General features: G+C 45.3%; 2 protein-coding genes across 3 annotated transcripts in view; both read right to left on the bottom strand.

Moving 5' to 3' along the window:
- Window positions 1–8,508, bottom strand: part of ERGIC3 (ERGIC and golgi 3) — a 28,087-nt gene extending 19,579 nt beyond the window's left edge. For both annotated transcript variants that reach the window (XM_066623935.1, XM_066623936.1), the window contains exons 1-3: window positions 8,410–8,508; window positions 3,960–4,030; window positions 145–232 (exon numbers count right to left, since the gene is read on the bottom strand). In XM_066623935.1, the coding sequence (XP_066480032.1) occupies window positions 145–232; window positions 3,960–4,030; window positions 8,410–8,497 (247 nt within the window). In that variant the 5' untranslated portion in view covers window positions 8,498–8,508. The remainder of the gene's footprint in view (window positions 1–144; window positions 233–3,959; window positions 4,031–8,409) is intronic.
- Window positions 8,509–12,343: 3,835 nt separating this feature from the next.
- CEP250 (centrosomal protein 250) overlaps window positions 12,344–14,483 on the bottom strand; it is a 51,843-nt gene continuing 49,703 nt past the window's right edge. Inside the window, exon 33 of the mRNA XM_066624369.1 lies at window positions 12,344–13,696. Coding sequence (XP_066480466.1) covers window positions 13,403–13,696 — 294 coding nt within the window. The 3' untranslated portion in view covers window positions 12,344–13,402. The remainder of the gene's footprint in view (window positions 13,697–14,483) is intronic.

The raw sequence follows: 14,483 nt of genomic DNA, 5'->3' as shown, positions 1-14,483 counted from the left end.
CCGGCACTGAAAAATTGGATAGGATTTGGCCCTTAGTCTCTTCTAATAAGTCAATGAGAGCATTGTGAAGTGCTATGAAGTGTTGAGCAGTTCCCATGTTTCAGTAATAAAACCAAAAAGCCAGGCTTTGCAGAATTTACTCACAAGCACATGGCATATGTGGAAAAACTACATCTATGTTTATTCGCAGCTTGTCTCCTCTTGATTTGTCCACATATAATTCTGGGTGAACCTAAGAACAAAAAAATTGAGAAAAGTTCATTCCACACAAACATTCAGCAAAAATTATTTTATACCTTGTCTTCTCTGGTTTGCAGATATAACTAGTTTTGAGGATCATCCCACACTAAGAAATTGGGGGGGGGGAAGAGAGGGATCTCCTTACTTCATTTTCTCTTGGATACTGCAGAAACTGAGCTTCCAAAGACTGTCATAAATAAATGCTCATAATATTTTATTAATAAATATTTGCATAGTGGTTGCACATGTTAAGTGCTTCATGAGTATTATTTATTTAAAAGATTTATAATTCTGCCTTTCCTCTTAAAAACTATGCTACCCAAAGCAGTTCACAATAAGAACCCAATACTACAAATAAATTCAGTAAAAACAGGAATATAATTATCTTGATGTAACTGTAACCACCATCCAGTAAGGTTTTGTTATTCCCATATTACAGCTGGAGGGCTGAAAGGGGGTGGTTTGTCTAATCCTAAAGCAACCTTGTGCCAGCCCAAGACTGTTGCAAAGATGCCCTAAGACACATTTGCACTGACCTGGGAGTTGGGGAGGCTGGCGCAAGGATGTATGCCAGCCTCCTGTGCCAACGTGAGCCCCAGGCCTGGTAAGTTTACGCTGGCCTTTCCAAGCTGGCACGGGAGTTGGAGGGCGGGCGGCAGGAGGTCCCATGGGTGGGTGTGCGGGAGGTGGTGCCAGGATCTGGCACTTATGCTGGTTCCCAGCCCTGTTCTCGGACAGCCAGGGGCAGATCCAGGTTGCTTGGATTTGCGCCACCGATTTAGGTGGTGAAGATTCTAACAGACCCATTGTGGCTGCTGCAGTTCTACCCAGAATAAGGGGAATTATTTCCCCTTAGCTTGGGCCAAGCCACAGCCAGCACCAAATTTGTGCTGGAGACAACGCAGGCCCCCCGGCCTGCCTGTTCCAGCACAAGTTATGATCACACTGTAAGTTAATGACAGAAGTAAGATTCCAACCAGGAAATGCCAGATTCACAGCTCAGCCTCAGAAGTCCAATCCTTACCCCAGTGCCACCACCGGGTGCAGTGGCACTAAAATGGCTACCACTGTATCCAGCAGCACCACCGGGTCCTCTGGAGGTCTCCTCGGGGGGAGGAACTTTCATCCCCTTCCCCCAGAGAAAGTTCCAGGCTCCACAATGGGGCTTCTCAAATCTGCGCCAGCTGTTTTGCCAGCACAGACTTGAAAGTCTCCATGTTGGGGTTTGTACCCAGACACAGAGGATAGGATACAGCAGAGCAGGGCTCTGCTGGTCCCACCCTCCCAGTTCCTCCCCCCACCTCTCCAGCCCCAGAATGCACCCCACATGCCCTCACCGCTGCCTGGAGCTCTTAACATGTTCTGGGATGTGTCTAGCCTGCACTGGGTTCAACACTGACTGGCACTGGGCCAGCGCCAGTGTCGATTCCTCACAGGTGCTGTAAACATGCTTTATGGCACATTTATGACACCCAGCACCTGCATTAGGACCTGATTAGATTGGGCCACTAATGCTACACCAGTATTAAAGCCACTACTCTACACCAGTATTAGACTGAGAGCTGCGATTTTCAATAGTGTGCCATAGCACATTGGCATGTTGTGAATGGCCTGCAGGCATGCCGCAGGAGATTGGGGGAGGGTCATTTAATAGTAGGGCCACTGGGGGATGTGAACCCCCCACCAGCATCATGGTGTGCTTTGTCAATTGTCAAAATCTGATGTTGCGCCTTGACAGTTTTAGCACCTTGTCAGTGTGCTGTGAGATGAAAACAATTGAAAATGGCTGAATTAGAGACATCAGCTGTAAGACTTTACTTTTAAATATCTTAATCCTCTTCTCCCACCTCCAAATCTGGATCCCAGCAAAGGAGTTATAGCTTTGCTTTTTTTACAACATACTTTGTAAAGAAGGAGCAAATCTCCTAAGGACACAACTTTAGATATATTTTTATTGTCAGGATACCTTGGAGACAGAAGAAAGAAGATTCTTGTGAAGGCACTGACCTCCTTTGATTAAACATGTATGAAATGCCGCTGACTGGAAGACCCCAATGACCAAGTAAAGCAAAAGAGAAACAAGCACAGCAATAACCACTTATTCCTAAATTTCCTAAAATGCGACGCTCTCATATTCTGTTACATGCCAAAGAAAACTTTGTTTCTTTTCAAAACATTATGTCCATTTGCATCAGTAGTAGACCTTAACATTTGAAAAGAAAGCAAACTTTTATATAGCATCATTCTGCAATAATTTTAAATTATAAGAAAGACGTGAAAATAACTCCTACCAATCGATTCTTTTTTAGTCAGGGCAATCATTATATACCAGCTGCTCTCAAGGTATTTAATGCCAAGGTATCGTCACAGCTCCTGTACGGGTGCCCTATCTGGATTAGCTCTATAAATCACACCCTTGAGAGTATCCAAGCTAAATTTTTGAGGGCTATCCTGGGTTTACCTAAATCTGTACCATACTCTGCATTATGTTTGGAGACCGGACAATCGCTCTTAGTATCAAGAGCATGGCTTTTAACCATACGCTATTGGCTCCAATTACATTATAACGTGAAACCAGGCAGTCTCCTATCCAGAATGCTATCTGAGTCTGGTTCTTCTAAATGGTATAGCCAAATTAAATCAAAAATCGAATCAATTGGTTTTTCATTGGATTTTTTAAGTTTCTATCCATTCCCTGGAGTTTATCAAAGGGTAAAGCAAAGAATGCTAGACATTGAGGCACAAAACCTCTTTGAACTTGCTTCTAGAATTTGCTCCCCTCTGAATTTCTCTATCCCGCTAAAGTATGGGCAAATGGCTCCTTATCTGAGTATTCTGATCAACCCTTCTGAACGTCGTGCAATCTCTTTGGCAAGACTCAATGTGTTTCCATCCAAGGTCACAGAAGGCAGATTATAGGCAAATACCATATAAAGAACGCCTCTGCCCTTGTAATTTGGGAAATGTTGAATCAATCATACACATTCTTTTTTATTGTCCTTGACACACTAGATCCCGCCACACTTACATGACTCCACTTCTTGGCAAAATGAATGGGCTTTCGGATGAAGCAAAACTGAAGTGTCTCCTAAATGACTGCTCACCAGATGTGCTAGAGGGAATTTCTAAATTTTTACTTTTGGTGATTTCCAAGCCTTCTTAATGTAATTTGTCAAAAATGTTGATATTTTATGTTGAACTGTAAATGTTTTATTAGTAATTTAGTATCTTAACTCTGTTTTTGATAAACGGGATTAGGACTAATTATGTTTGCTTTTATGATTTCTCTATCTATGCCTAATAAAGGTTTATTCATTCATTCAACTCCTGCCTCCAGCACAGTGTATGCCAACTCTTCTCTAAGTTTCTCAACACCCATTGTGGAATGCAAGGCTCCTTATAAAATACAACTAGAAAAAGAAAACTAAAAATCAGCTGTGAGCTTTGTTTTCAGAAACTCAGCATCCCTCTGTGACTACTTTATTATTTTATTTTCATATCACCCTCTCTCTAAGGAGTTCAGGGCAGCATACTGGCATTCATTTTATCTTTTTACAACCACTTTGTGAAGTGGAGTTAGACTGAAACAGTGACTGGCCATTATCAATCCATGAGCATCATCAGTCCTGGCTTTTTTTCAGTATTCTATTCCCCTCTACTGAAACCTTTAGCAGCAGGCCAACATTAAGAAAATCAGGAAAATGAGCAGACCCATTTACCTCCTTTGTGAGATAGTACTGGAGTTCTGAGAAGAACAGGAATAGCATGATGAGTCCACTGACTACTGTCACTGCATGCAAAGGAAAACAGAATGTTGTTATACACATTCTTTCAATACAGTCCTTGCTCTAAACATAGCGTTTTCAAGTTGTGCTCTAAGGAAACCCGATGCTCCTCACTGAGAAATCAGCAGCGGACAAATTTCTCTGAAAGACATTTTGTTCTCTATCTCCAACCTTTCCTTAATATACAGCTTACTGGGGAGTGTTGGATGCATTCCAGGGTGCACTTAGTTCACACAGGATGGTGGTAAAGTTTATCAGGCCTGGTAGGCACCTACAAGAAATGTTCAGAATCTGTACAATGTGTAGTCATTCCTCTGAAGACTAGTTGATGTGAAAAGGGCTCCTTGTGGACAGAAAACATTCCAAAATCACTGTTCTGATTGTATAGCAGAAAAGGCACCACTGTAACCTGCCGAAATGGAGTTGCTGAATGTTTATATATTAGGAAAGAACAATAAACATCTCAGAAGCAACCAAAAAACCCTGGAAGGCTTTCCACAACCCCTTTGAAAAGATCTTCTGATGATTAGGTTACAATTAGCATTAAGTTTTGGGGAAAGGAATCACAAGAACAATGTGGTTACATAAATACTTGGGACTGCTAAACAAAACTACTCCATTACAACATTTAGGGCCACTATTTTTCCTTCTTTGTAGAAAAAGTCTGCACAACCTGCAAAACATAGTGTCTATGTTTACTGCACGTGCACATGGCCAGGTAATGCTTTCCAACTTCAAGTAGGTGGGATAAAACAGACAAGCTTGTGTCTTCCAGACTTTACTTTTCCCCCCTTTTCTAGAGCAATATCTGAGAAAAAAACTCATGGCATGCAGCGTGGTCCTTTATGCCACAGCTCAAAACAACAGTGCAGGTCACATTTATGGGAGGGGCTATTTTAGTAAGAGAACCAAATTCTGAAATTGACACAGGAGTCACAGTGGACATAAAGCTCGGCAGGACTCCCATAATATGAACTAGTAGACAGAAGTGAAAGTTGCACCAGTTCAATCAGGAAAAAAGGCATGCTTATACAGCAGGCGAACTGCCACAAGAGTTTTTGGACTGCTTCAGATGAAGACATATATGCTTTCAGAAAGAGTAACACATACTGAATGCTGCAGTGATAACTTGGGTAGCTTAAGATACATGAATGATCTCCTTCAATCTTAGAATGTATCATATGTAACAAAACTTCAAACTAGCACCCCATCCACTAGGAAACCCTCCTCCCTATGTCTCTGAGAAATCTATTCTAAATTCTTCCCCATGCCTTGCTTACCTTCTTTGAAATATCTGGCAACGAAACAGAGAATACTAAACATTAAAAAACAAAAAAAATCCCACCTCCACATTTCATGTTCTCAATCAAGATGTACCCATTTTTCAACTTGAGCAACAACAGAAAATCAAGCCCATAGAGGTTATCTCTAAAACAATCTAAATGTACTTTAAAGTCAACAAGTTCAAAGAGCACATTCCTGGTTCTTGTTTTAATAGGAATTCGTGTTTATCAGATATTTCTTATAATATTTAAAGTACTTTTTCATTTGACTGCAAATGGCAGCTTGTACTATGGCAATGCAGTTATAGCATAAACTAATCTCAGCAACAGAATACATTCTTAAAAATCATTTTCCTACAGAGATACTCCTTTTGTTGAACAAAATAAGGCAACTAGATTAGCATTTCTCAACATTTATCCTCCGCTGCACCATTTCATATGGTCCAACTTGTAAGTTCCACTGAAAGTAACTGGTGATGATGTCATCACCAGTTATTTCTGGGTTGAGAGGCCAGATGCAAGGTGACAAACACTGAGGCTCTGAGGCTGAGGACTCTGAGGCTGCACTAAATGAAGCTGGTCTTGCTGCTGGGCTGCAGATGCCCGGGGGGGGGGTCCCCACAAGTACCACCAGAAGCCACCTCAAGTACCATGGGTAGTACCTGTACCACTGGTTGAGAAACACTACACTAAATAAATGGGGAATGCACAAACATACCTGATAAAACCACTGACAGTGTTCTTCTTTAGCATTTGTCTCTTGTGAAAACCACTGCCAGTCATTGTGATATTTTTAAGTATTTCCCTAGAACAGTGTTTCTCAATGTTTGTCCCCCACTGTACCTCTTCGCATGGCCCACCTGTTGGAAGTACCACCTGAAGTAACTGGCTATGACATCATCACTAGTTGCTTTTAGGCTGGGAGGCCAAATGCAATGCTACAAACACCAGTAAGAGGCTGGTGATGAGGACAGGAGGGTGATTTCAAGCATGCAAAAAGCCTGCACTGGAGCTCTGCCTGCCAAGTTGAGCTTTCTACTGCTATTTTGTCAATTGCATTGCTGGCTTCACTGCTGGGCGGTGGGTGTCTGTGGGTCCTGGGAGTACGACCAGACAGCACCTCAAGTAGCACCTGTACTACTGATTGAGAAACACTACCCTAGAACAGTGACACAGTAATAGGAGGCTCCAAAGCATACTTTTCTATGCTTGAAAAAGCCCTCCTGCCCACCCTGGGTTTGTTGCGTTGTCTGGCCTCCTGAGTCAGAAATAACTGGCAACAACAACACTGTCAGTTATTTCTGGTGGTACTTCGAATAGGAGGACCACATGACGTGGTACGGCGGAATACAAATGTTGAGAAATGCTGCCCTAGAAGAACCTGCGTCTCTTTAAAATATTGGTAACCAGGCAGCACATAAGACCTACACAGGAGACCTACCTGGGAGAGGGGAATAAAGGGGGTAATTTGTACCTGGGCCCAGGGTCAAAAAGAGGGCCCAGGGCCCCCAAAAAAGGGCTCAAAGGAGGGGGCTCATAAGTTTCCTGGGATCTACCATTTTCCTATCTACTCAGACTTGTTGCCCACATGGGATGATGGAGATACTACCATAAGTGTGTGGCTGCAGCTACTGCCAAGTCATATATGCTGGGCTGAGCAATGCATACATGACACTCCTTAACACAGTGTCAAATCTGGGAGGAAACTGGACTGCTACAGTAGCTCTTTGGCTTGTGGATCAGCTTACCACAACAGAGTGTACAGGAGCTCAGGAACACAGCTGCAAGACTACAGCTGCTGCAGATGCAAGTTTTGGTACGCACAGGACACTTTCCATTCTGTGTGAGCCTAAATATGACAATGCTAATTTTCTGCATGATTTTCTATGTTTAAAAGATTTTAGAGAGACTTACGAGCGTGTTTGGTTTTTGGTTACTGTACCTAGCTGCCAATGCCACATGGGTGGGTAGACCTGGGCTCCAAAGACTTTCCCAGCTGTCTCTACCCTTCTCCCCCAACATTCTGCTCACCCATCACCACCCTCCCCCCTGTTTCCCCCCCCCACTTCGCAAAGGGGCCCAAAATAACCTTCATACCCCCTGATAAATTCCTCTCAGAGGCCCCGAGATCATGCAATTGCTCTGCAACCCCCTAGAACAGTGATTTTCAACATTTTTCATCTCAAGGCACTCTGACAAGGTGTTGTGCCACAGATGTGCCACTGGATGGGGGGGGGTCATTTGTTAGTAGTGCCATTGGGGGGATGTGAGCCCCCCCACCTGCACTGTAGTGTAGTGTAGGCACACCATCACTCTATTGACAACTGACAAGGCACACTATATTGCAGGTGGGGGCGTACACATCCCACAGTGGCACTACTAACAAATGACCCACCCGGTGGCATAGCTGGAGGGGGGTTGGAGCACTCAGGCTGGCAGGGGACCTCAGTGAGGCGGGCAAGCGGCCCCTCCCTTCGGAGCCATTCCCATACGGCTCTGTTTTGCTCCCCCCTCCGGGAATGGCTCCGAAGGGAGGGGCCGCTTGCCCGCCTCGCTGAGGCCCCCTGCCAGCCTGAGTGCTCCAACCCCCCTCCAGCTATGCCACCGGACTCCCCCCCCCCAAATAACCCAGTGGCACACCTGTGGGTCACTTGTGGCACACTGATTGAAAACCACTGTCCTAGAACAGTGTTTCTCAACCAGTGGTGTAGGTACCCCCAGTGGTACCGGAGGTGGAAGTGCCATACAGAAGAGTTGTTAAGGGTGCACCCACTTTGGTTCCCTTCTGAGGAAGCGGGTTCACACGTGCAGACTCGTCTCTTGCCTCAACAGAGTAAGTGCACGTCTGAATGAGCCCCAAGAGAAGGAGCCACCCAAAAGAGAGCAGGACAGTGGTTCCCTCAGGCGGGATGCTCTGCAAGTGGGTGGCCCGCTTCCCAGTCATGGAGAACACAAGCTGTGGCCAGCATGCGGCGAGGGGGGGGCCAACCAGCCCTCCCCTCGACTCCTCTCCTCTCCCCCACACTCTGAGGCTGACCGCCCAGAGGCCACACGCCGCAGCCCCGCCCCCAGACACCCCCCGCACTCCCCGGCCCCCTCACCCAGGGCGCCCCCACAGGTCTTGACCCGAAAGTCCTCCAGAGTCTTCGGAAACGCGTCGAAGCGCTTCAGCCTCCAGAGCGCCTCCATGACAGCGCCTCCCCCCCCCCGCCGGCACGGAAGCAGCGAGCGACTTCCGGCCCCCCAGCCCCGCCCCCTCCTTCCAATGGGAGAGTCTCTTAGAGCGGAACTCAAGGGAGGGGAGCAGGGCTGCTGCTGGCAGAAGCTCTGAGCCTGGCCACTTTCCTGGGAGCAAGCCCCATTGACGCTAATGAACTTACTTCTGAGTAGACAGGCATGGATTGGACTCTGAGGCTGCACTGTCCTGGGAGCAAGCCCCATTGACTCTAATGGAACTTACTTCTGAGTAGACATGCATAGGGTTGGGCTCGAAGACAGCTTGGCAACACAGGCAATAGGATGCTACTGTCCCCACATCGTGAGGGCAGGGAGAGAGAGTAGTTTATGGCCACCACTGTTCAAGCGGAGGAGGAGCAATAAAAATGTAAGAAGTGCCATAAGAACAGCCCCACTGGATCAGGCCATAGGCCCATCTAGTCCAGCTTCCTGTATCTCACAGCGGCCCACCAAATGCCCCAGGGAGCACACCAGACACCAAGAGACCTCATCCTGGTGCCCTCCCTTGCCTCTAACATAGCCCATTTCTAAAATCAGGAGGTTGCGCATACACATCATGGCTTGTACCCCGTAATGGATTTTTCCTCCAGAAACTTGTCCAATCCCCTTTTAAAGGTGTCCAGGCCAGATGCCATCACCACATCCTGTGGCAAGGAGTTCCACAGACCAACCACACACTGAGTAAAGAAATATTTTCTCTTGTCTGTTCTAACTCTCCCAACACTCAATTTTAGTGGATGTCCCCTGGTTCTGGTGTTATGTGAGAGTGTAAAGAGCATCTCCCTATACACTCTGTCCATCCCCTGCATAATTTTCTATGTCTCAATCATGTCCCCCCTCAGGCATCTCTTTTCTAGGCTGAAGCCCATACGCTGTAGCCTTTCCTCATAAGGAAGGTGCCCCAGCCCAGCAATAATTTTTGTCGCTCTCTTTTGCACCTTTTCCATTTCCACTATGTCTTTTTTGAGATGCAGCGACCAGAACTGGACACAATGCTCCAGGTGTGGCCTTACCATAGATTTGTACAACGGCATTATAATATTAGCCATTTTGTTCTCAATACCTTTCCTAATGATCCCAAGCATAGAATTGGCCTTCTTCACTGCTGCCGCACATTGGGTCGACACTTTCATCGACCTGTCCACCACCACCCCAAGATCTCTCTCCTGAACTGTCACAGACAGCTCAGAACCCATCAGCCTATATCTAAAGTTTTGATTTTTTGCCCCAATGTGCATGACTTTACACTTACTGACATTGAAGCGCATCTGCCATTTTGTTGCCCATTCTGCCAGTCTGGAGAGATCCTTCTGGAGCTCCTCACAATCACTTCTGGTCTTCACCACTAGGAAAAGTTTGGTGTCATCCCAATGTGCGGCTTCGTCATGAAGCCTCATGAAGTCCCAACCATGGCTTCCTCATGAGGAAGCTGCTTGAACCATTCACTAATGAGGCTATACTATATCTCCAAAACTAGATGTGATAGGGCAAAACGGATGCCATTTTTTGAATCAGCACCCCAAATTCATATCAAACCACCATAAAGTTTGGGAAAAACTTTTCTGACCTTCAATTTTGTAGCCCTGTGTTATTAAATAGTGCTTAACAATGTACGCTGCAGGGTAAGTTATACCCCCCTCCCCTGCCCAACATCTGTCACTTTCTGTTAACAACTGTAGTACTAGAGAAATGCAATAAACTATTTTTGCATAAAGACAGAAACAGAGAGGTCATGCACCCCTCAAACAGGGTCTACTAGTACTTCTACAAATAATTCCCAGTCAAGCAAGCCAATCCTAACAGCATCCGTTTAAGGGGCCTGCTTGGAACCAGGAGACTCCAGTTGCTGACCCCTAGCATACATACTGTCCCCAGAAAAAGAAAAACCTATTACAGAATAAGTTTTAATGAACTACAATCTATTCTACTTCATCATGTGCAAAGAATGCGTCTATGAAAGTTCATGCCTATGCTAAAATTGGTTAGTTTTTGAGAGCCCAATCCTGATGAGCCTTACTGCTGGGTGAGCACCCTTGCTAGTCCAGTGCTGGCTGGCACTGGACTAACGCTGGGCAGGTGCCCAGGTTCCACTGCGCATGGACCACCGAGCTGTGGCACAGGGTGGAGGGTAGGCGGGGAGGGGGAGGCAGGCAGAATGTGGAGAGAGGGCAGGGAGGAGACCTGACAGGGAGGCAGGGAAAGGGTGGGCGGGAGGCATAATGGGGAGGGAGGGAGGTCAGGTCTGGTGGAGCTCTGCTCCACTGGATCTTGTCCATTCATGTGGGGCTTGGCAGGGCTACTTCCCTTACCTGGGAGAAGGGGACAAAAGTCCCCTGCTCCTGAGGTAGCCCATGGTACACAGGATCCGACGGCAGCTGTTTTCAGTGCTGCCGAAGCTGCTTGCCAGGGATTGGACTATCACTCTGCTATCTTTCTTGCAATAGACTCAGGGCCCAATCCTATCCAACTTTCCAGTGCTGGTACAACTGCACTGCAGCCCTGAGGAAAAGGAACAAATGTTCCCTGACCTGGAGAAGGGCTCCATGATTATTCCCCTACTGCAGGATACAGCACATGCCCCGTTGGCATGACTGTACCAGTGCTGGAAAATTGGAAAGGATTTTGCTCTAAGGCTGCAATCCTATACACACTTTCCTGGGAGTAAGTCCCACTGAACTTAATGGGACTTACTTCTGAGTAGACATGCACAGGATTGTGCTATAATATCCCACTAGAAACAGCTCAACATTGGCAGTAAATATCTCCACTCCTCATCTTACATAAAGGTTATGTTCCAGAGTCAGTGTGTAAAGCTAAAATCATATATACTCAATATTACATTGAAAATCTCTTATGTTTGGAAAATACATACCGTATTATCCCTTTAAAAATTGCAAGAGATGTGTAGGGACAGAGGAAAAAACAGCTTCATTCTCAGGTACATATTAAGAAAGTGTGGTCATCTTTACTGTTTAAACTTTTTCTCTGGAGTGGTTTTTTTTTTTTTGCTGACTATGTGTAATTGAATTTGCACAAGCCATATGCATGCAAGACAAGGGATAACTGCATAAACCAGCTCTGCCCTGCAAAACCAAACCACTAGACATCTTAGAGCTTGATTGTAGCCAACTTTCCAGCACTGATGCAATGCAGCCATGAGATAAGGGAACAAATGCTCCCTTGGGTTGAAGAGGCCTCTGTGATGGCTACACCACAGAATGCAGTGCACACCCTGTTGGTAAAGTTACATTAGTGCTGGAAAGCTGGATAGGATTGAGCCCTTAGTTGTCTCCTTTTCCACATCCGCCTCACATCCTCTAGAAACTGGATCGATGCTGATGAAGCAATGGCAGAAGATATAGGGAAGCTTTATTGTAGATAGCTTGGACAAACTCTTATGCCAGAAATGAACACCACAACCACCAGAGCAGCCATCAGGATTTGTTGAAAAACTGATTACAATAGAGAAGCAGAGTAAGAAACAGACACATATTTCCTAGAGGTTATTACTCTTTTTGTTATTAGAGCCCCAACAATACAAATTTATTCCTATACATGTCAGGGTTAGAATCAACATAGAAAATACAGTTTCTTCACTGAGTAACTAAAAAGCTACAAAATAGGAACTGAATTGCAAGTGCACAAGAGAAAAACACACAGTGTTTAACCAAAAGAAATCTGAAAAGAATATTGAGGCAAAAGCAATGAGAAATATTAAGTTGAATATATTTATTATAAATATTAAGAAAATTCTTTAGTACAAAATATAAAAAATAACTTTTGGAAACCTTCTAAAATGAGTTGGCGCCAAACAGTTCAGAACAAGATAAGGAAGGCATCCATTATGAAACAGAAACACTATTACTGTATTCAGTAAGAATACTGAGAAATTCAACTGAAGTTAATACTTCTTTTGGTCAGGACTCATCTCCCTAGCACCTGTCCAGTTTCATCTTGGATCACTATGCAAAACTCTGGTAGAAACATTTTCAGTGAGTTCAGCCTCCCTTACAGCTCCAGTTTCTGTGATTAACTTCTGTTCTTTCCATCAGAAGTTCAGTAGTAAAGTCATTCTCATCTTTAAGATTGCATGGGCAGAGCAAAACTCTGGTTTCTCACGTCCTGGCCTGATCTTCATGATACACATCTTCAGTCACTTAATATTAAACCAATTAGCTGCTCTTATTTCACAGCCTGTATTCATATTGCCTTCTTCATCAGTTCCAAAAAGTGTGGAATTACATTCTGAAAGATAGATTAGGCAGGATGGGTCCATGGAGTCAAGGGCAGCTGACTGAAAGGAATACTCCAGTACATCTAATCACTGGATTTATTTCTAACTTCAGTTTCAAGTCAACATTCTCAAAGACCAAAATTATCTTTCAGATCTATTCTGTTAGTCACAGATTTTGACTAGTATCCTGTTAGTCTCAGAACTCACCAGGCTTCTCAATGCAAGCCCCAGGTTGCTGGAAGAAGCTGAAGCAAAGCCATGCACTGGGCCCTCATGGCAACCTGGGTCTTCATACACCCCAATGCTTACAGGCAGTGAACAACAGCAATGCCTCCTGCTCTCCCCTATCCTCCTGCTCTGGTCAAAATGACAATTCCCTAGAAGTTATGCAGTTATGCAAGAATCTTTGGGGAAAACTGTCAAATATAGTTGTAAATAACCAGTGCAGCAGTGACACAAGTCTCTCAGGCAACTTGCACCACAGGTTTCACTGGTACCAAGGGTTCATAGGTTGGTCTTTTCAGGTGATCCTTCTGAGGGGCATTGGCCCTTGCCCAGTGCCCTATCCCTGATGCCGTCTTGCTACTTCTACAGAACACTAAGCTCCTGCCATTTTTTCCATGTTACCTATAACCCTTCTGTTGGATTATTTTGGGTGTTGAGCTCATTGGGGAGTTAACAGATAAAAGACCATCCCAACCCACAGCTCCCAATGCCAAGCTGTGGTTCAAGGTTTCATCGAGCTTGCGGGTCTCTGATTCTAGAACAGTAGCCTCAGGCTCCCTGGCCACAGTAGCTAAAGAAAGTGAGAGCTCTTGATGTAAACCTGAAAGCTCTTGGTTTGTTTTGGCACAGCAGTCAATATAATCCTGCTTCTGCTTCCGCTCCAGTGACAGTTGCTTTTGTAGACCACACACCTAAAGAGAGAGAAGACAACATCAAGAACTAACATATTGTTTCCCAGAGTTTTGGTTCTCAACCAGAAGCCCCTTGGCCCCTTCTGGTTGTACTTATAGAGTACACTTTATTATTAGTAAATACCATGATCCCCTTTCAAGGTTTACATAGCAAGTTATGTGTATACATTCAATATCATTCAAGGACAACCCTAGAATCATACGATATGCCATAAGCTGAAAGTAAAGAAGGGACAATACTACTTTAAAATAATAATCACACAAGACTTTCCTGATGTCCACTTGTCATGGGCATGTATCCAGCGCAGGTTAGGAGGCAGCTGGAGTTCTCCTCGGAGTAAGTGGATATTTTCCCCCCTATCCTGTTTCTAGCCCCAGTGACCCTATGGGGCTGCTACAGGGCACCAGCTATTTAGCTGGTTCAAATTTGGGAAGCCTGGTGTAACACTGGGTGGCCCGGGAAGGGAGTTAGACTATGGCAGAGGAGGCCACTGTCGATATTGCCCCCTTCCAGCCCAATCCACCCCCATTCTGCCCTCCCCCGCTCAGAAATGCCCCACACCCCTAAACCACCTTACCTCTTTGTATAGGAGGCCGGAGCTCCCAATGTGGGGGTCATCACAGACCCTCCCAGTGGCACTGCTGATTTATGAGTTGTTGCAGGCATGTCTTATGGCACATCTGTAACACTTTGAGCCAGTGCAGGGACAGCTTTCCAGCACTGGCATAGCAGTGCCAATAGGACGTGTGCTGCATCCTGCAGTTGGGGGCACTCAGGGAGGCCTCC

The sequence above is a fragment of the Tiliqua scincoides genome, chromosome 4 (genome assembly GCF_035046505.1).
Source record: "Tiliqua scincoides isolate rTilSci1 chromosome 4, rTilSci1.hap2, whole genome shotgun sequence".
In the NCBI taxonomy this organism is placed as follows: Eukaryota; Metazoa; Chordata; class Lepidosauria; order Squamata; family Scincidae; genus Tiliqua; species Tiliqua scincoides.
Note: the sequence above shows the minus strand (reverse complement) of the source record. Positions and strands in the feature narration are given on the sequence as shown.